At 42.6% G+C, this 20499-nt stretch overlaps 1 protein-coding gene across 2 annotated transcripts in view; it reads left to right on the top strand.

Annotated features, from left to right (window-relative positions):
• SMYD3 (SET and MYND domain containing 3) overlaps positions 1–20499 on the top strand; it is a 605383-nt gene that overhangs the window by 342511 nt on the left and 242373 nt on the right. For both annotated transcript variants that reach the window (XM_083176239.1, XM_083176238.1), the window contains exons 6-7: positions 11727–11794; positions 15116–15218. In XM_083176239.1, coding sequence (XP_083032365.1) covers positions 11727–11794; positions 15116–15218 — 171 coding nt within the window. The remainder of the gene's footprint in view (positions 1–11726; positions 11795–15115; positions 15219–20499) is intronic.

Here is a 20499-nt window from a genome sequence, read left to right as displayed (position 1 = left end):
TAAACCCCCTGTGTGAACGCCTGCTGGGGTCTCGTGCGAGGGTACCCATTTCCCTTGGAATGCAGGTTGGTCAATGCTTGCTTAGGCCCCCACGGGGGGGATCATTTGATGAAAGGTGACCATCGAATGATTTTTCACCCATGTGGCTGCATGTGAGGGGATGTGTAATATGGGGATTTGCAAATACAGGGATTCATGCGGCAGGCAGGCGTTCAGGTGGCCAGCGTTTACCTGTTCACTAGGCTGCGAACACGCACAGACTAAAGAAAAGGTCTGAATCAGGCCAAATATTACAACACACTTCACCTCAACAGATAATAATAATACATCCCCTGGTAATATAAATATAAACCCCAACCCCTCACATGATAAATGAAATACCCACACCTCCATAAATGCAATATTTACCAATGCTTACTTGGAAGTTCTGTAGTGACAATCCCAGGCAACTGCAGGCAATGCACACTGCAGAAAAAGGGGACCTCGGAGAAGAGGGGCGGGGCTATGGGAGGGATGGGAGAAGGGACCTGAGAAAGCTGCACATTGGTGGCTGGTCCCGTGGAGTTAGGGAAAGGGGCCAGGCATTGGCAGTGTTGCTACTGCTGCTGCTGGCTAGCTACACTAGACATGTCAGACTGTGACATGTCTGCAGAGTCAGCCAGATGTCAGGAAGTGCTGCCCAGCTTACTAGATCTGTGGCTGCAGATAGTGTTAAGTAAAATAACACTTTCAGAGACATCCTCATCAAGTGGAGATCCTTCAGTGCCGCCCCCTCAGTCAGTGGCATAACTACACTGCCACCGCCACTGAAATATGTGTATCCCCTCCTACTTCCCCTCCCTCCCACTCACCCGCACTTACCCCCTCACCGCTGCATCTTCTGCCACTACGATCTGTTGCGGTCCCGGGTGGCTTCCTGGATCTGCTGCTATCTTCAGTCCCAGGGCTCTTGCTCCTCTCTCTGAATGTCACATCCAAAATGGCCACCGCCTTACAGCAGACTATTATTTAGAATGCAAGAGGAGGTCGCTGCCTCCTCTAGCATCCTTAATAACTGTCTGCTGGGAAGTGAGCGGCCATTTTACAAATAACCGGAGGCCAGGAGGAGGATCACCCCGTGACTCAGTGCAGACAGGCACTGCAGGCATCAGAGATTCGGCGGCGGCAATAGCTTCCGCAGAACCTGCGTCACCCAAACTTCCCTAGCGCCTCCAAGCGACCGCAGGGGCTGCAGAGCTATTGCTTCGCCACTGCCCTCAGTGCCAACACCCATAGGCAGCTACGTAATGGTAGCGCCAGCCCTGGATAGCTGAAATAAAGGTTGCCTCACCTGGAATAGGGCATTGAGATTGAAGTAATAATGTAGGTAAACTGTCATCCTTAAGAGAATGTTATACCTACAGTATGTGAGATATCAGCAATGCTTTAAACTGAAACATTGTTTTAAATTAGTTATCTAATTAAATATCCTTTCTTTTTCTGTAAGTGTCATTTCTCATAGCTTAAATGTGCCACCGAAGACTGTACTGAGAAATAGGCTACAATTACACAGATCATATCTTATCATTATAGTGTATGTAGCATAATGTAATTAAGCAAAGATTCCTTTTGAAATCAGTCATTACTAGTTGTTAACAACCAGTTTGGTCCCTGAGGAGGTTAAAGCTCATGCTACCGAAACTATTTGTTTCCAGAGATTTCTATCTTATAAAACCCATTATAAGTTGCTAACAGTAATACTCATTCTAAAAATAACATAAGAAGTGTCATTTATTAGACTGGCTGCTCTTTCCGGGGAATAAGCCCTACAGCATGAATCATTAGCATAGGCATGTGAAGGTGTAAAATCTAGGATGATTTACATTGTACCTTTACTGCTGTGACGGATAGCATTGCATTTAGTGCTGTATATTACATTTATATGAATATATATACATATATACACCATTAGCAATGTAAAGAAGTTTGTGGAGCATGTCAGCAGCGTTTTTGAATGAAGGTTTCCATTTGTAGATCAAGATGATTGAGATAAGATATTGGAGCAATTACAGAAGTAGCCGCGCTCATCTGTCCTGCGCCAATTGTCATGTGTGACTCCCATGGCAATTGGTGCAATTCCATTGCCTTGCGTCTAATTTGCTTCCACGGCTCATTGAAATGAACTGAGCAGCGATATCCCAGCATGCTTATTCCGTGCCGTGAGTGTGAATGTGGCATGACAATCAGGAGAGAGCATTGGAGTTTTGGCAATGATAAGCATGGCTATATGTGTATCAAATTAATCAGCACATCTCCCGTGTTCTAGTCACGCTGCATTTTTTGCCAAAATAAAGAAACCCAATGTGTGTTCTCACGCAGTTTAGCTTGCCAAAAAGGGCTATTTGGTCTGACTGGAAAAAAAAAGCATGAGGACACAACTGAATGCACTATATACAGTTTAAAGAGCTCATCATTTAAAAAATGTGTGGAGCCCATTATGAAGTCATTTGCGCGGGTCCTGTAATAAATGTTACTGTCTAAAGGGGTTCCAGAGCAAAATCATTTGAGAACCCCCGACATAGATTATAAGTGGACAATAATTCAAGTTACAAAATAATATTAAGTGCTGTACATGAAGTTCATGACCCGGTCTAAACGGGACTGATAAGGAAATGAAAGAACTCATCATTATCATTTAACAGCACTTTTCAACTTTCCATGAAGTGCACATTTCGGAAAAGAAAGTGGAATAAAGTTTGCATAAACATTAAGTTATATTCTGAATAGAACTCCAAACCTAAATCAGTGGGAACACACGCAGACAGAAACATCTTGTTTCATGATATTGGAGAAAATGTTCCTTTTGAGAAACATCTTTAAATATCTGTACACTTGGCCTTGGAAGCTGTTGGTAAAATAGTACAGTGCAGCACTGAATCTGATGGCAGATTTAATACATTGGATGATAAAGTTGATTTTTAAATAAAACAGGTTTTGTATTTGTGGAGTGGTATGAATAAGATTTTTCAAAACTGAAACAGTCTGTCAGAACATAAACAATTTGTTTTCAAATAAACATTGTGCCTACATATCCAATTGTATTTCTTTCTGTATATCACACGATTGTTTAATAAACATAAATGGTTCTCTGTATATCAAATGCTCGTTTAATAAACATAAATGATGCGTATGACCGGCACTGTTTAACCACACAAGCTTGCTCTGGTGCCATCCTCCCATAAGTCAGAGTATATTACTGTAGCTGGATGGCACTCACGAGACGTTCATCCAAATAAACTGTTAAACTTCCCTCTATACCCCCCACGAGGGGGGGATAGAGGGAAGAAATTGGTCCAGCTAAAGAATAAGTGGATCTATAGGCTGGATACGGTGACGCCCAGGGGGCTAAATGACAGCCTATGGTTGAGCTGTTTTATATGATATATGTCCTATTTACCATGTTTATGGCCTACATGTGAATGCATCCCCTGGTATAAGTTTTGTGATGATCAGGGTGTCAGTTTAAATCATATGCTGAGTGATAGTGTATAGGACTCTGATTGTAGAATATTTAGGACATCATCAGTTTTATACATATTTACAGTAAGAAGGTTTTCTTTATAGATGATCCCCAGCAGGGTTTTTTTTTGAGGAGCACATCACTTGATTATGACATAACATGTCTCTTTTTTTAAAGGAACAGGTGATATGTGCACTTGCTGGTCACAAATCACATCACAATGTGGTGGCACGCATAATGGCTAGCCACCTCGTAACTCCGCATCATAGACGTGGTCTTATACATAGGTTTTGCACAGATTAGTAGTTTTAATAAGCAAGGTTTTATGGTATGTAATATTGGGGCAGATGTATTAAGCCTGTTGAAGAGATAAACTGGAGATAAAGTGGAAGGAGATAACGCACCAGCCAATCAGATCCCAACTGTCATAATTTAAACACAGCTGATTGGCTGGTGCGTTAACTCCTCCAAGTTATCTCCACTTTATCTCCAGTTTATCTCTTCTCCAGGCTTAATACATCTGCCCCAATGTTTTAATGTATGCATAAATGTCGGTTTGTGATTTGATGTTTTTTGCAAAGCCGCGTCCCCATGGCAACAGGACGCTGTCCTGACTGGGCGAACCACGGCCGTAGACTCCCGAGACATCATATCCGGGTGACGCACTTCCTGGAAACGGAGTGAGCATCCCCGGAAGGTGAGGATGGAGACGGAGGCCGGAGGAGACGCCAGGAGGGAGGAGTTGACGGTTGTTTGCCGCGTCTTGTGAGTATATATGTATGCACTGTTTTCATTTGTATCACTTGTGTGTGGCTTGAGAAAGGGGTGCGAGCCCCGAAACGTCGCTTAATAAACCACAGTTTTTTCACGCTAATTACAAGTCTGCGAGTGCCGCTCCCTATCACTGTGTGTGTATATATATATATATATATATATATATAATTTCGGGTAGATCCGGCACTCTGAAGGTATAACAGGTGAAGTGCTCTGGGGCCTTCCTTGGATGCAGAGATCCCAAATAATGTGGGAAATGAAGCGGCACTCTCCAGACTTTGTAATTTCAAACAAGTGAGTATTTTATTAATCCGACATGTTTCGGGAGGTAACCCTCCCGTCGTCAGGGATATACAAACAGTGAAACAAAAGGTGATCTTATACAAAACGTCAGGTACATCTTAACCAATCCTGTGCATTATACTTAGAAACAGACACTCCCACCACACCTGAGACTATGGTTCCAATTAGAAACCAATGTCCATCAGGGCTGTGGTCTGGGATGACGTCAGTGACCCAAAAAGGAAATACTATAGTAACAAATAAAACAAAATACATTATATCGTGTACAAAAGACTAAAATACATAGAAAGACAGGAAAAAATTTTAAAAATACAAGCGAAATATTACATCTACACATTAAGACCTAAATAAGCCAGAAAAGTATTCATTGCAATATTACCCTAAAAAAAGGGGGAATCTTTAATAGGCATGTTACGGCATAAAATAGACTGGTGATAGATATAGACAATCTACAGATGGGCAAGATAACAGTGTGTAAACGTTTGAGAGGCTTTATAGAAAACAGTGAAGTCCCAACTGTTCGTTGAGACCGCGGGGTGACATAGTTTCTAACTTCATAATCCATCTGCTTTCCATTCTCAACAATAATTGACTTCTATTACCACCTCTTCGGGGTTCCGGGACGTGATCAATTATTTTAGTGCGTAGACTTGCTACAGTGTGTCCGGCTGCAAGAAAATGCCGTGGCACTGGTTGATCACTGACTCCGGAAGATAAAGCTGAACGAATAGCCAATCTATAGATTGGCTATTCGTTCAGCTTTATCTTCCGGAGTCAGTGATCAACCAGTGCCGGACACACTGTAGCAAGTCTACGCACTAAAATAATTGATCACGTCCCGGAACCCCGAAGAGGTGGTAATAGAAGTCAATTATTGTTGAGAATGGAAAGCAGATGGATTATGAAGTTAGAAACTATGTCACCCCGCGGTCTCAACGAACAGTTGGGACTTCACTGTTTTCTATAAAGCCTCTCAAACGTTTACACACTGTTATCTTGCCCATCTGTAGATTGTCTATATCTATCACCAGTCTAATTTATGCCGTAACATGCCTATTAAAGATTCCCCCTTTTTTTAGGGTAATATTGCAATGAATACTTTTCTGGCTTATTTAGGTCTTAATGTGTAGATGTAATATTTCGCTTGTATTTTTAAAAAATTTTCCTGTCTTTCTATGTATTTTAGTCTTTTGTACACGATATAATGTATTTTGTTTTATTTGTTACTATAGTATTTCCTTTTTGGGTCACTGACGTCATCCCAGACCACAGCCCTGATGGACATTGGTTTCTAATTGGAACCATAGTCTCAGGTGTGGTGGGAGTGTCTGTTTCTAAGTATAATGCACAGGATTGGTTAAGATGTACCTGACGTTTTGTATAAGATCACCTTTTGTTTCACTGTTTGTATATCCCTGACGACGGGAGGGTTACCTCCCGAAACATGTCGGATTAATAAAATACTCACTTGTTTGAAATTACAAAGTCTGGAGAGTGCCGCTTCATTTCCCACATTATATATATATATATATTTTTTTTTTTTTAATTGTTTTATGGCTTGAGCAGCACTATGGACACCGCAAGCTTCCTAATGGTGAGGGCTTTGATTGGATGCTGCGGCCTAGGATTCAGGTTGGGGATCACTACTGCAGCAGGAGGAGTCTGCTTGTAATAGATGCCTCCTGCTGCATTACCATACAGTGCTATCTGTATGGGTCATTCACGTGCGGTTGGAGTTGCAGCGATAGCAACTCCAACCGAACCTAAATGACTCCAATTCTGTGATAATGCCATCACATTGCTTATGTATACTTTACCTACAATAAATAGAAACTCATACAAAGATTTCTACACTGCTGTTAAACGTTATAACTATTAATTTCAGGCTCCATGTGTAAAATGGTAAATATACTCTTCTGTGATCTTTGTTGCCTTGTTGTGGTGAGCGCGGTGTAGTTTGTCTCAGCAGACATCTGGTATATTTATTCAGTGATACATCACAGAATTTTAGCATATCAAACACAGTATTTTTAGTATTTCACATGCATGTTATGTTTACTGTATGATTTGCATAATCCATTGCAACACCATTTGAATATAGCTAAAGGCCTGCCTATAACTTGCATTATTAAAATGGTTCTATAAATTAAAATCCCAGCAGGCCATTGCTAGCTCTGTAGTAGTTGACTCATTTGCAAGTGTTATCTTCACTAGACAAATATATATATATATTTATTTATTTTTCCTACCTAGCATAGATACCTATTCGATTCAGTCCATGTTAAATCTTTATTTCTGGGATTAGATTTTTATTCATATTTTAAAAATGCAATAACAGTCCAATATGATCTAAATGTACTGTAGATATGTATTGATATTTGACAAAACATAACAAAAAAAAAACTTATTTTTAAAGGATTGAGCTTTTCTATTTTCCTTTAGCATTTCTTTAATGAAAATCTTTAGAAATGATTGTACACATGCCAGGCACCAGGAACTTGCAACACATTCCTTAATGCTGCACTGTCTGGATTCCCAACAGTCCTAGCAAATTGCCCAGAACAATAGAATAGAAGTTACTGTTATGTGTGCCTATGTAAGAAATAAAAAAAAAGGTACTTGTGTATTATCACGGCGCCCGCAAAATCGGCTGCAAATCGCATGCAAAAATTTGGGTGTGATTTAAAGGCCGATTTGCTGCGATTTTCGTCCGATTTTCGACAGATTTTCTGCGATTTCCTGCCGATTTGCATGCTATTCCATCCTTGCACACCCCCACTATCCAAGTTAGCCCGGAGCGTGACAAGCAGAAGCTGTACGCGTCCTCCAGACCAGTTCATATCCCCACTATCCATGTCGGCATGGAGTCGATTTCATAAAGCGTGGCGAGCGCAGCGAGCCACCGTGCCCGAAGCGTGGAGAGCGCAGCAAGCCCCGCGAGGGGATGCGTAAAATGATCCCGAAGTGTGGCGAGTGCAGCGAGCCCCGCGAGGGGACATGTATTACTTGACTTGTATTCCGCGTCCCCTCGTGGGGCTCGCTGCACTTGCCACACTTCGGATCATTTTCCGCGTCCCCTTGCGGGGCTCGCTGCGCTCACCGCGCTTTATAAAATCAACTTCACGCCGACGTGGATAGTGGGGGTATGAACAGGTCGGGAGGACGCATACCACGTCCGCTCGCCACGCTTCAGGCTGACTTGGCTAGTGGGGGTGTGCAAGGATGGAATAGCATGCATATCGGCAGGAAAACGCGGAAAATCGTCTGAAAATCAGCCAAAAATCGGCAGCGAAATCGCATCGCGGATCAAATCGGCCGCTAAATCGTATGCGATATCGTATACGATTTAGATAAAATCGGGCGCCGTGATAATACAGTACCAAAAAAACCTCTTATCAGCCCGATTTAGCTGTGAATGCATGTGTTTCACAATTTTCTACCTTGGATTCTAACTGTATATTTTGCCCATTAAATAGAAGCCAGATAGATCTTCATAGAATTAGTTCATCTTTTTAAATGTAATGGAAACTGTTTAAATGCTTGTAGCAACTAACTGTCTGTAGTCCTTCATGGCATTATGAGCAGTTATGATTTTTCAGCAATTTGACAATTTCCTCTTAGGCTGCAGCATGCAGCTGGTGAGAATAAGTGGGAATATGGTTGTGTCATTAGGTTAAGCATAAGTGTTGCACAAACACAGCAAAACGTGCCTTAGAGCAAATAAACTACTTGGTGGTACTCCTCTGTTCAAGCTGTAAAAATAGAGATCATATATCTACAGCAAGTGTAATGTAAATGAATACTGACATGTTGCCTAGCGGTTGATGGGCCATGAACGGCCCTGTTCATGGACGATCATGCCAGTGACCTCTTTACGCTGCTGTACAACTAGGTTCTATTCTCATGTGCAGTGCAAGTAGAAAGCATAGAGAATGAGAGAAGACATACTGTACACCCAAAAACACGCGCTAACAAAAATGTATTTATTTATGAACAGTTTCTTATATAGCGCAGCATATTTCGTTGCGCTTTACAAAGGAGACAGTGATACAACAAACAGGGTATTTACAGACAGTCAAAAGGTAGGAAGGCACCTTTTCCATGTCCTAGGGGCAGGGCAGCCGAGAGGAATGCTGGGCCCCGGTAAAATGTTGGGGCTTGGCCTAAGTGTGGGAGTCGTGACCACCTCCCGCACTTAGGCCATGCCCCCAAAATGTTTAGAGAGGGGGGTGAAAGAAAACTTTAAATCTCTAAACACATCATCAGCAGCACACACCTGCAGCATGTGCTGTGCTGTGCTGACAGCAGGCTGTGTCCAAGAAGTAAAGCATTTTACCTCTGTGTTGGGGGATCTGCAGCACGCATAGTGTTGCAGGTGATCTGATGTTACATCCTATGATGCTGTAGGGGTCACTAATGCAAGAAGGAGGTGTGACATCTACCACATTAGCATATTAGTGCTATCATTGCTGCTTCCATATAAGCAGCAGTGATAGGCCCTCCAACAACATCTGACTGCAATGTGCATAGCTGCCCTGACTCCAGACTTGTTGAAATAACTAAAATGACAGGTAATTTTAGGCATTATTAGTTAATGTGGCTGAAATAAACATCTTTGCCTTGTTGAGACCTTGCACATGTTTGCACTGAGAATTTAGAGATTTGTGCAACATTTTTACTATGTTTTCTCTCTGAATGTCACAAACTGTTGTCTAACCTAATTTCCTCCTCGCTTGTGTCTCAAAAACATCCTAATGGCGTTATTCTGCTAATGTGTTTTTAAGATGTTAGGCTTGGAATAAGCTGTTTAGATGCTGCATTGCTTGGTTACAAATTCTGCATAAATGTTTCCAGAAACATAGGATACTTCAGTGGTGAAGCAATACATTATGCAGCCACTGAGGTCAAACAAGCATATGCTTTAAAGCCTCAGTTATCCACTGTTGGGAGGTTTGTGCAAAATGTAATGACGTTGTTTCTGACATCTTGTATCTGAAAGCGATTTGCTGATATTAGTCTGTTCAACATCCTGACTTTATCCACAATCAATTCCAGACTTTAATGATAACAGCACAGGGAAAGTAGAATATAAGTAGAGCAGTTTTCTGAACTTCAATTTTTAACTTCAAATGAGTAATCATGACAATTGTAAGCATTTAAGAGTTGTTTTGGCTTTGGATAACCCTGTGCTGAACTGTGGTATAAACTGATGGTTGAAAATCTCCCCGCTCACTTTGCCCCAGTTTGCAGCCTTGTGGGGACATGCCCAACTGACTTGCAGCTGCTGGCATGGCCCTACTCAATCTGTCTCTAGTGAATAGACACAGGGGCATAAGTTCATCTCAGTTGCCTGGAGGTACGTTAGAGTTTGGTGCCCTCCTCCTCAAATATGGTCAACATACACCTGTGTGTATCATCTCAGAGTCAGACAGCATTGCATACTGCAGCGTAGGCTGAGTGTTGCCCAGCAGGAGCCATCCTGTCCCCTAATGCAGATGTTAGCAGGGCTCCTGGTATAGAGCCAATTAACTACAGGTGTGCCCCAGTTGCAAGAACAATGGTCACACTTGGATCCCACTGTGAACCGTATAGGTTGGAGCCCAAAGGCTGGAGTTATGCCCCTGATTAGACACTGTGCATGCACACAGCATCTACCAACTGCTCCCATACCCAAGGACAGTGCTGCCTACAGGTTGGACAGTCATCTAAAAAATTGTCCCACAAAAATGGGGAGAGTTGAGAGGTATGCCTAAATATCTTAAATGTGCCACTTCCTCTGCCATGTTGTTTCCTTGCTTATGAGACTGCCACTTGAGTAAGAGATTTTTTACCCAAGTTAAACAATATACTATGTCAGATTTGATAAACTTTCTCCCACCAACACCAGAATGATTAGTGCTGGGTGTCCTTAGCTCTGAAATGAGAATTCATCTTGGTGTTCGGACTGATCTGAGCACTGCTGGGGTTCAGCACTGCCCGGCAGAAAAAGGTCAAATGCGGATGCGCATTTTGATGCTCCAGTCCCAGGATTGAAATCCAGGCAAAAATTGTGCTAAATCACGGGATCCCATGTACTCAGCCTACATTAGAATTCCCCTTTCATCCCACATTCTGCCTTGGATTTGATGATAGGTTGTCAATCATTAGTCAACAACATGCGTTCCACATGGTCAAATGTTGGTCACATGAAAAGGCCAACATACATTTAAAAAAAAAGTAAAACTCTTTCATGCTTCCATCCGTGTGGACTCCACGTGGAACTGTAAAGTACCAGAAGCATGGCGAGTGAAGCGGTGCACTCATTTACGGTCTATGCCATAAAATCTACAAATTGACAAAAAAAAAAATGAAAACCTAACTTTTCATGCGTCAACCTTTTGCTTGTGTGGAGCTTCGGATTTTTTTAGATCGACCTAGACACTGTTCCTTTTTATGCCGACCTAATAAACCCCACCCTCCTGCCTCACCTGCCAATATTGCGCCAATCTTATGACAGTTGTTTGGATATGCCCAGAGCAATTTTATAAATTGACATTATGCAAACTGCAGTACTTCTCATTCTGCATCCCCCCCTATATTAAGGGAGACAGAATATTATTCACAGGAGTACCAAAACCTTTTCACACAACTATATAATACCAAAGCATGATTACATTTTATTAGTTCTTTCGCTCTCTCCCTCCCTCTTTATTGCCAGTTATTTTATATATGTTTTTCTAAAGTCTTTAAAAAAATCATTAACTGTTATTAATGGGCCCAGCCGCTACAAAAGTGCCAATTAATAAGTGTATTGCTGTGAGCTAAAGCATGTCCCAGCCACATCATTTTACTGCATGTTCTCAACAAGATCCAGTCTGTAAAACAAGCAGTGCTTGACTGCCCAGTTGCACAGGTTGCATTTCTTTACACTAATTAGGAACACCTTATTTGGACGGTATATATTTAATGAATGGCATCAGTATACCTATTCAGAAATCATTTCAAAATTGCAGGGGATTGGGATAACTGGAATGTATCCTTGTGCTGGCACTGGGTGTTTTATGATCTTCTGGAGCAATTTGCTGAATGAAATAGACTTTATTTATTGAATGTTTTTTTTCCTTCGGGTCAAAAACCACTAATCCCAGATTTGCTTTGCTTGTTTATACAGCTGACCTGTAACAGCTTCACCATCAGCGATGGAGAAATGCAGGAGGTTGGTGTTGGCGTATATCCCAGGTAATGCATAAACTGGCTTATTCACAGTGGCTACATTTTTTTTAGGTAGCCGGTGGGGTTTATCAGGAGAAAACTACTTCCACTGTTAAATTACAAGGAAATGAGGGGGAAAAAAATGGTTTAAAATTGTTTTCAGAATGCCTCATTACCAGTTGAAGAAATTATTTATGTAGTCTAAGACTGATGGCTTTTTGTTTGAGCTAAGCATGTGGCTTTTACTGAGGATAGAAACAAGTTGAAAGGTGGAACTGGAGGCCCTAGTTTAGATTTCATGCTGCAAAAAACCTATGGTAACATAAGCAGTAAAACGGAAAGAGAGATTTTTATTAGAGCTAAACTAAACTTTCTCACAGCAGGAAGCTTGCATCAATTCTTGTCACAATTCCATTCAATTATATTTAGCTAGTCGTGCCAAGTGTCAAAAACTTTGTATACCTCTGTTCATTCTTTAGTTCCTGGTATATGGTTGAAGTTGCTTAAACAAATATTAGAAATCAGCAATGTTTTATATATTTCTTCTTTTTATTGATATAAATGTCCCAGCAAGCTAACTGATTATTCAGTTCAATAAATAAAAAGTGGTACAGCTGCAACAAACTGTATTGATTTGTATTTTTCCTTGAAGACCATCAACATGGGGGTTCTAAGATCTACTCGAAATTGTTACAAACAAGAAAGTGTTATGGCGTAGATGAGCATGCTCGGAAATCAACAGATTATGGCTTTTCGACACTGAGATTCCTGCAAAGTCTCTGAGCCTCAAACACGACTATTAGAAGACAATTGAAATAAAAGATTAAAATAAAATAAAAGGCCACAAAGGGCCTGATTAACAATGGGGTGGATGGAGCTACAGGTCTGGGCCTCCACATAAAACTAGGCCTGTCATCATTGCAGTATGCTGATGATCAGTCACCAACTTATAGTAATAAATCAAATATTTTAAATTCTGCAATTTTTCTTTGAGAAATGTAGGGAGACATTGGGGCTGATAGTGGAGCTGGAGTACGTGCCCACATGGCACTATTGTTCACTTCAGGGCCTAGATCATTTTCAGCCCTAGACCTGTGTGGTCTTCGGTTTACTCGGTTCTCAAATCTCAAAATCCAATACGATCCCGATTTGAGAACTGTCATTCCGAATGAAACCGAATCCGCACATCACTTGTACATACACAAAATCTAGTCATTGTTTCATATATTCCTTATACCAGTGGTTCCCAAACAGTGTGCTTAGGCACCCTGAGGGCCCATGAGACACTGGCAGGGGTGTCTCATTTTGATAGTCCAGGATAAAAACAAATTATTTATGGATAAAGTTATAGGCTTAAGGTTGCCAATCATAAAATATTTGGACAATTAGAATCACAACTATTTCCACCACATAACTGAACCTAAGGTTGACAGATAAGCACAATTTACTTATGTTTTTTTAAATTTTTTTATCAATAGGAAACTTTTGGACTAGGGGAGCCTTGAAAAAATGCTGATACACTAGGTTTGGGAACCACTGCCTTATAAAAAATTTTTTGAAGACCGTTTAATATTTTTTTAGTAACTTTGGGGGTGATTCAAGTTTACTCGGAAGAAGCCAAAGTCACACTCCGTTCGGTATGGGAGGGGGTGGACACTGGTCCAGAGCAGTGGAACGCCCATCATTTTATGGGCGTCCCCTGGAAATGCAGGTGGGGCAGTTAGTGCACGCGGAGCAGTGAGTGTACGCAAGTGGGTCTGAATCAGGCCCTTTGTGCAATGAACAAAGCTTGTGTACATTGAGCCATCAGAAAACAAAAGTGTCACAGAACTTTTGGAGCACGACGGAGTATTTTTTATATGGGAGACCAAAAATGCCATTAGAGTCTCCACCTGCCAGATGACCTATTGTATCCGGAATGTATAGAATCCCTATGATGATGTGCTGTGTGCGCATTCGAGCAGGCTGGCATGGCAGTCAGTATCGCTCTCTGTAAACAAATATGCAGAAGTGGCACATAAACTACTGTGGGCTATCAATATCTTTTGTGCTGAGAAATGTGATCTGCTGAGGAGCCACCTAGTTCATTATTAGCTACTTAGTAGTTTATTAGTGATATTAAGCCACACAGTTCAAGAGAAGGTACAGTATGTAATCTAGGTTTAAACTAATGAGATGATCAGGTTACAATAAACTTATTTTCAAGAAACTAGTGCAAATTTGGCTTTAGCCACATTTTTGTTATTGGGTATCAAAAACACATGAGAACAGATAGTCAATAAGATTCCACCCAGCTTGTTAAGTCCCTCCCCATGATGCATTCGCAATGACGTGTCACAGTTGTTACTTGGTTCTTTTACCCCTTCCCTAGACTCCGGTACTTGTGTCAATGTTCCGCAGAGTAGGAGAATGTGGACTGCATTTGTAAGTCCCTTTCTAGTAATCCTGCATTTACCACTGATATGACACGTATATTTTATGGGTGTGATTCTGTATACAGAGCAGGACAGAACTTGTATTGGAAAAAGCTGTTACATTTAGTACTTCATATACAGATTCTGAGACTTAACCACATACAGATATTAATAGAATATGGATGTTATTTGTAGGCCCAATCACATAGATAATAATGTACGTCCAGCTATTTGCTGGTAACACTCATTTTGTGCTCTTTTGTATAGAAGGTGTAGGTGATTATTTGTAATAAATTTCATATCAAAATATACATATCCTTAAAATTTCCCATGTGTGTAAAGCAAATTATGGGGGTGATTCGGGTTGGTTTGCAAAAGCAAACTCCTTCTTTAATGGACAAAACCATGTGCACTGCAGGTGGGGCTGATGTAAGATGTGCAGAGATGGTTACATTTGGGGGAGTTATTTTGTTTCTGTGCAGAGTAAATACTGGCTGCTTTATTCTTACACTGCAATATAGATATTTGAACACACTTCACACAAATCTAACGCTCTCTGCACATGTTACATCAGCCCCACCTGCAGTGCACATGGTTTTATCCTGTAAAAAAGGAGTTTGTTTTTGCAAACCAACCTGAATCAACCACTAGTATCATTTTTGGCTGTGACCATTTCTACAAGTCGGTGATAGCCAGTCTGTAGTACTGTATGCTGTATAGGCTATTAATTATGTTACCATGTACCCATCATCTATTTATATTGGAATCTATTTTGTGGTGCTTGGTGCCTCCGTAATATATTTGGCTGTATAGAGACAACTTCTAATGTTACATGTTGGCTGTATTCATCTCTATTATCTGATGGCTCTGTTAGACCATGGCTTAGGTATGTTCATTTCCATCATCTTTGTTTTATTCTTCTTATCTGTTTCAGCATGTCCCTTTTAAATCACAGTTGCGACCCAAACTGTGTGATAGTGTTTGAAGGAACACGCCTGCACCTCCGCACCATCAAGGAAATAGCAAAGGGGGAAGAGGTATGATAATTAGCTTGTCCTTCGTTCTGTCACAGACACCTGGATTGGACAGTGTCCACCCATTTACATTCCAGAGCTTTGTCTTCCCTTACATCCTGGTTAAGCTATCAGTCACTGCTCATATCTCACATAGGAAAGACAACACATGAGAATGTTTTTGCCTGCTGCTGGGCTACCAGTGTCATCTCTAATTCTGATTCCCCCCAGTCATGATAAATGTCTGCGTTTTATCATCATCCCCCATATTCAGAACCCAGACGCTTTTTCATAATTCATTTTACTTTAAACATATGAAGGAACACTTATAGTTTGAGGCTGACAGCAGTGCGTACTAGTCATTTAAAGACTAATCTTTTGTGTAGCATTTGCTTTCTCTGCAGTAAATCTGCCAGGCTATGGAAAGCAAGAACACTGAAAACAATGTTTTATGAATTGCGATTTTTACAGAATCATCTGTTTTACTCTTCTTTTGTTGTTGTAATGTTACTGTATTTCTTCTTCTATAGAGCTATAGATCTGACTGAAAGATAAGTGATTGGTTGGTAATATAACCCTTCGTTTTCCAGCCAGAATGTTAAAGATTTTTTATTTTTTTTTAATATAGGAAGTTTTAGGACATCAGTATCAATATCCATAACAATAATAATCGGCATAATGAATGGTTTGAAAACAAATTAAATCTTTAAGATTTTCCTGTAGCAAGCAAACTAGCGCATGCCTTAAGGAGGCCAAGGAGGTAACGCACTGCCATGACCCTGCTACGCATATTACTATTCATAACTGAATTAGTAGGCATAATGCAGGAAAGAGCTGCACTGTAATGGAAGCAATCCAGCAGATCGCTTCTGCATCCGATACAACTCACAGGCTCCGATGCGATGCGCACGGGCCACTAGCAGAGTGTTGGCACAATAGATCCCCTACAACACATCTTTTTACTGGCCCATTTAGACAACACAATTTGGTCAGAGAACAAAAAATAAGGGTGGTATTTAATCCTGGGTCACGACTGTCGGGACGTCCCAACAGTAGAAACCCTGCCCCATCCTGTTATTCAGCAGACGGGATTCAATGTCCTGCCTGCCGAACAACAAAAAGGGGGCATGTCCTCGGAAACGGCTGTGGATCATGGCTTTTAAAGTCGGCTCCGTTCTGTTCTTCAAGGCTGTCGGGAAAGACTGCATTGAATAGGCACCCGCCACTATTTTCCCTATCTTAAATAGTGGCGGGGGATTGAATACCCCCCTAAATCCACCACCAGGGGCAGAACTTCCATAGGCATTGGAGACACCTGCCTCTTGGCTCCAAGCCCTGTAGGGGCACCTGCATGTACGGCAGCACCTATTTGGGTCACCCTGTGGCACACCCACTGCTGCTGAGTTTATTTATTTATTTATTTATTTACAGTTTCTTATATAGTGCAGCAGATTCCATTGCGTTTTACAATTGTAGACTGTAATGAAGCAAACTGGGTAACAGACAGACTTGGGGGTAGGAGAGCCCTGCTGCAAGCTTACAATCTATAGGGACATAGAAGGGAAACACAAGGACAGGCACCAGTAATAGCATAGCAATCCCACCAAGTTGCAAGTCCAGAAGGGAAGCTATAAGATACATAAGTGCCTCAGAGGGTTATGCTTGTGGAACTTAAATATGATAGGCTGCCACTTGCGTTAAGAGATGAGTTTTCAGGGAACGCTTGAGAGTTTGGAGGCTAGTGGAGAGCCTTATTGTGCATAAAAAGGGCATTCCAAAGGATGGGAGCAGCCCTATGAACGTCCTGTAATAGTGAATGTGAGCTACTAATCCATGCAGAAGACAAACACAGATCTTGTGCAGAGCAGAGTGGTCAAGTTGAGAGATATTTTGTGATAACCAAAGAGATATAAGCTGGTGCAGTATGGTTAATAGCTTTATATGTGAGTAAAGTACAGTAAAATACAGGCAACCAATGGAGGGACTGGCAGAGTGGATCAGCAGACGATGAGCTTGCTAGGAAGATCAGCCTAGCAGCAGCATTTAAGATGGATTGCAGTGGTGAGAGTCTGTTCTTGGGAAGACCAGTTAGGAGACTATTGCAATTACTATTGTAAAGCATAACGGAATCTGCTGCGCTATATAAGAAACTGTACATAAGTAAATAATTAATGCAGGATATTATGAGTGCATGGATAAGACATTTAGTAGTGTCTTGTGTAAGATAGGGTCTGTCAGGGCTTGGGTCACTGATGTACACTGATGTACACTGCGGCAGCAGTGAGCCAGTGGAGGATGCTGGGTTCTGGAATACAGGTTGTTTGAGGTATGGAGAGTTTACGACACGGGTACTGTGGATGCAGCCAAGTGAGGGAATTGACGTGACTCTGATCAGAGGCAAGGAGTCTAGCACCACCGACGGTATTCACCAGAGACCCCCGCAAGGAGGTTTGGACTCCGCTGCATTTGGTGGTGAGGTCACAGGCCTCTGACCTGAGTTCCCACACCTGACTGGCCTAGCATAGTAGATGGACTGTGAGTGTCCCTGGTCGTGGAGATGGACGGATGTAGGTATAAAGATCCGTAACTGATGGATGGCCTCGAAGCTGCTGGGATGTAGGCAGTCTGGAAACTGCTGAAAGTCGACAGCCTGGGAGCTGCTGGGATGTAGGCAGTCTGGAAACTGCTGAAAGTCGACAGCCTGGGAGCTGCTGGGATGTTGGCAGTCTGGGAACTGCTGGAATGTCGACAGCCTAGGAGCTGCTGGGTTGTATGAAGTGTTGACGCCTTTGTCGACTTGGGAGTTGAAGGTAGTGATGGCCCTTTAAGGGCTATACAAACTTGCTGGCAGTTGCTGGAGAGCTCTAGCTTCTTCCTCTGGGGAAGTGCAGATGGAATAAGCAGCTGGAAAATGACCTGGCAGATGAAGGGTGTCCAGGGAGCTTTTAGGAATCAACAGCAGCTGTAGCAGATTACTCAGGAACAAGGGAACCTAGAGCCTAGAACGCTGATTCCTGTTTGCACACATAAAAAAAGACTAGTAGTTTAAGGCAGGGCAAATGGGCCAGAGTCCCCCTGCTCCTCTGTGATTGGCTGTGGTCCATACTTGCCTACTTTTGAAAACTAGTTTCAAGGAGATTATAGTTGGCAGTAGAATTTTGCAATGTGCCCCATTGAAGGGGCGTGTCATGCTCCACCCAAAGGGTGTGTCTAATTCCATATATGGAGAAATTGTGAAAACAGATTGTGAACATGGCAAGTGCACCTAGAAGCGCGGGTGTGATCTGCTACATCTGAGAGGAATCTTTTGAAATGACTTCTATACAAATGTAGATGAGCCCCAAAACAGTTAGTAAGAGATACTATACTGTAATGTAATGTAATTGTATCTTATTACTTTTTTCCCAAAAAAAATGTAACAGTGTAATGTGGGCTAGGTGAAATGAGGGAGATTGCTAGACTTATAAGGGAGAGAGTGAGATTGCTCTTATTTCAGGGAGTCTCCTGCAGAATGCAGGAGGGTAGGCAACTTTGCTGTGGTCGCAGCACCAATTAAGTCCAGGAAGTACCTGTGCACACCTTGATCACATGGGACAGTGCACAGGTCTGTCACCCCAGGGGGCTTAGTCGACGAGACTGAGACCTCTGGTGGGGACCTGGACCGGGGAGGTTGGAGAGAACCCTTGCGCATGGAGTGCGCGACAGTGCACCCAGAGCCAATAAGCAGTCAGAGGTAAAATACAACCGGAGTTTATTTGCAGATGGTTGTAGTATAACAGACAGTAAAGCATGCAGGATAAATGACAGAGTTCATGCAGATTGCAATACTTTACAGATGTGATGATATGTGGGATCGATGGTGGAACATCGGATGTGAAGACTGTGGGTCCGGAATGACGGACGGAAGACTTGAGCTTGACTGTGGGTCCGGAATGACGGATGGAAGCTTGGCTTGGAGATCCGGAATATCGGACTATCGATGATGATGTGGGACCATCGGATTCGGGTATCGGATATGGAAGGAGACTGTGGGTCCGGAATGACGGACGGGAGATGAGACTGTGGGTCCGGAATAACGGACGGAAGCAGGAGGTCCGGAATATCGGACTAACGATGGAACATCGATGGTGGATGATGCTGGAGCATCGGAAGGACCAGAGTCCCGGAGCTAGGCTTGGTCGCTGGGCTGTAGAGGCAGGATCACAGGCGATGGAATAACCTGGACTTCACAGGAGATGGAACAACCTGGAACACACTGCAGCATGGAAGACAACACCAGCAGAGAAATACACTTGCACGGAGACAAGGACAGCTGACCATACACTGGAGACAACTGAAGCACTAGCAATGGTTCTGAGAGCTCCCAGCATACTTATCCCCACTGGGTGGCCAGGATTGGCCGAGGAAGTATGACAGGGAGATCAGAACCAACAGGATTGGACAGCACAGACATGTGACTGGGAAGAACATGGCAGCCCCCATGTCTGCTATGGCGGGAAAGTGTGTTTGTGCACACCATGCTGGATACTGGGAGCAATGGCGGCGGACAGGTGGATTGCCGTGCACTGGGGACTGTCACTGGGAGACAGGACGCCGGCAGAGATGACGTCTGGACCGCAAGCTGAACCTGCGGAGGCACTTAGCCGGTAAGAACGTCTGTCTGACAGCTCGGATCGTGACAAGGTCAAGGTAACAAGGTCATGGAGAATCCATTGGAGGACAGAGTCATGTGACTGTAAGTGTCATGGTGGCGCCCATGCAGCAGGGAACCGGCATGGGAGCCCGACCAGATTCCAGAGTGATGTCAGATCTTGCCATGGAGAACACCCAGGGACAGTGCAGGGCAGTGCGCAGGTAAGGAACGTGGACGCGGTCGCAGATGGGAACACGCGCCGCGATTTCTCACAGGGTCATATTTTGGATATGTTTTTTAGATGGATGTAACATGATTTGGAGACAGATTGGATGTGGGGGAACAAAGGACAGTCGAGGATGATCCCTAGGCAATGAGCTTGTGGGGTAGGGTAGATTGCCGAGGAAGGTTACTGTCCTTGGCTGGTGAGAATATGATTTATTCCATTTTGGAAATATTGAGTTTTAGGTGGCAAGTAATCATCCAAGATGAGATGGCAGAGAGGCATTCAGAGACTCGGCCCAAAACCACTAGTGACAATTCTGGGGTTGATACATAGATTTGAGTATCGTCCGCATACAAGTGATACTGAAATCCAACAAAGCTGATTAGTTTGCCAAAAGATGAGGTATAGATTAATAAAAGCAGAGGACCTAAAATTGAGCCTTGCGG

The sequence above is a fragment of the Crinia signifera genome, chromosome 3 (assembly GCF_055691185.1).
Source record: "Crinia signifera chromosome 3, ASM5569118v1, whole genome shotgun sequence".
NCBI lineage: Eukaryota > Metazoa > Chordata > Amphibia > Anura > Myobatrachidae > Crinia > Crinia signifera.
The sequence above is the reverse complement of the archived record's forward strand: the minus strand, read 5'-3'. Positions and strand labels throughout refer to the sequence as shown.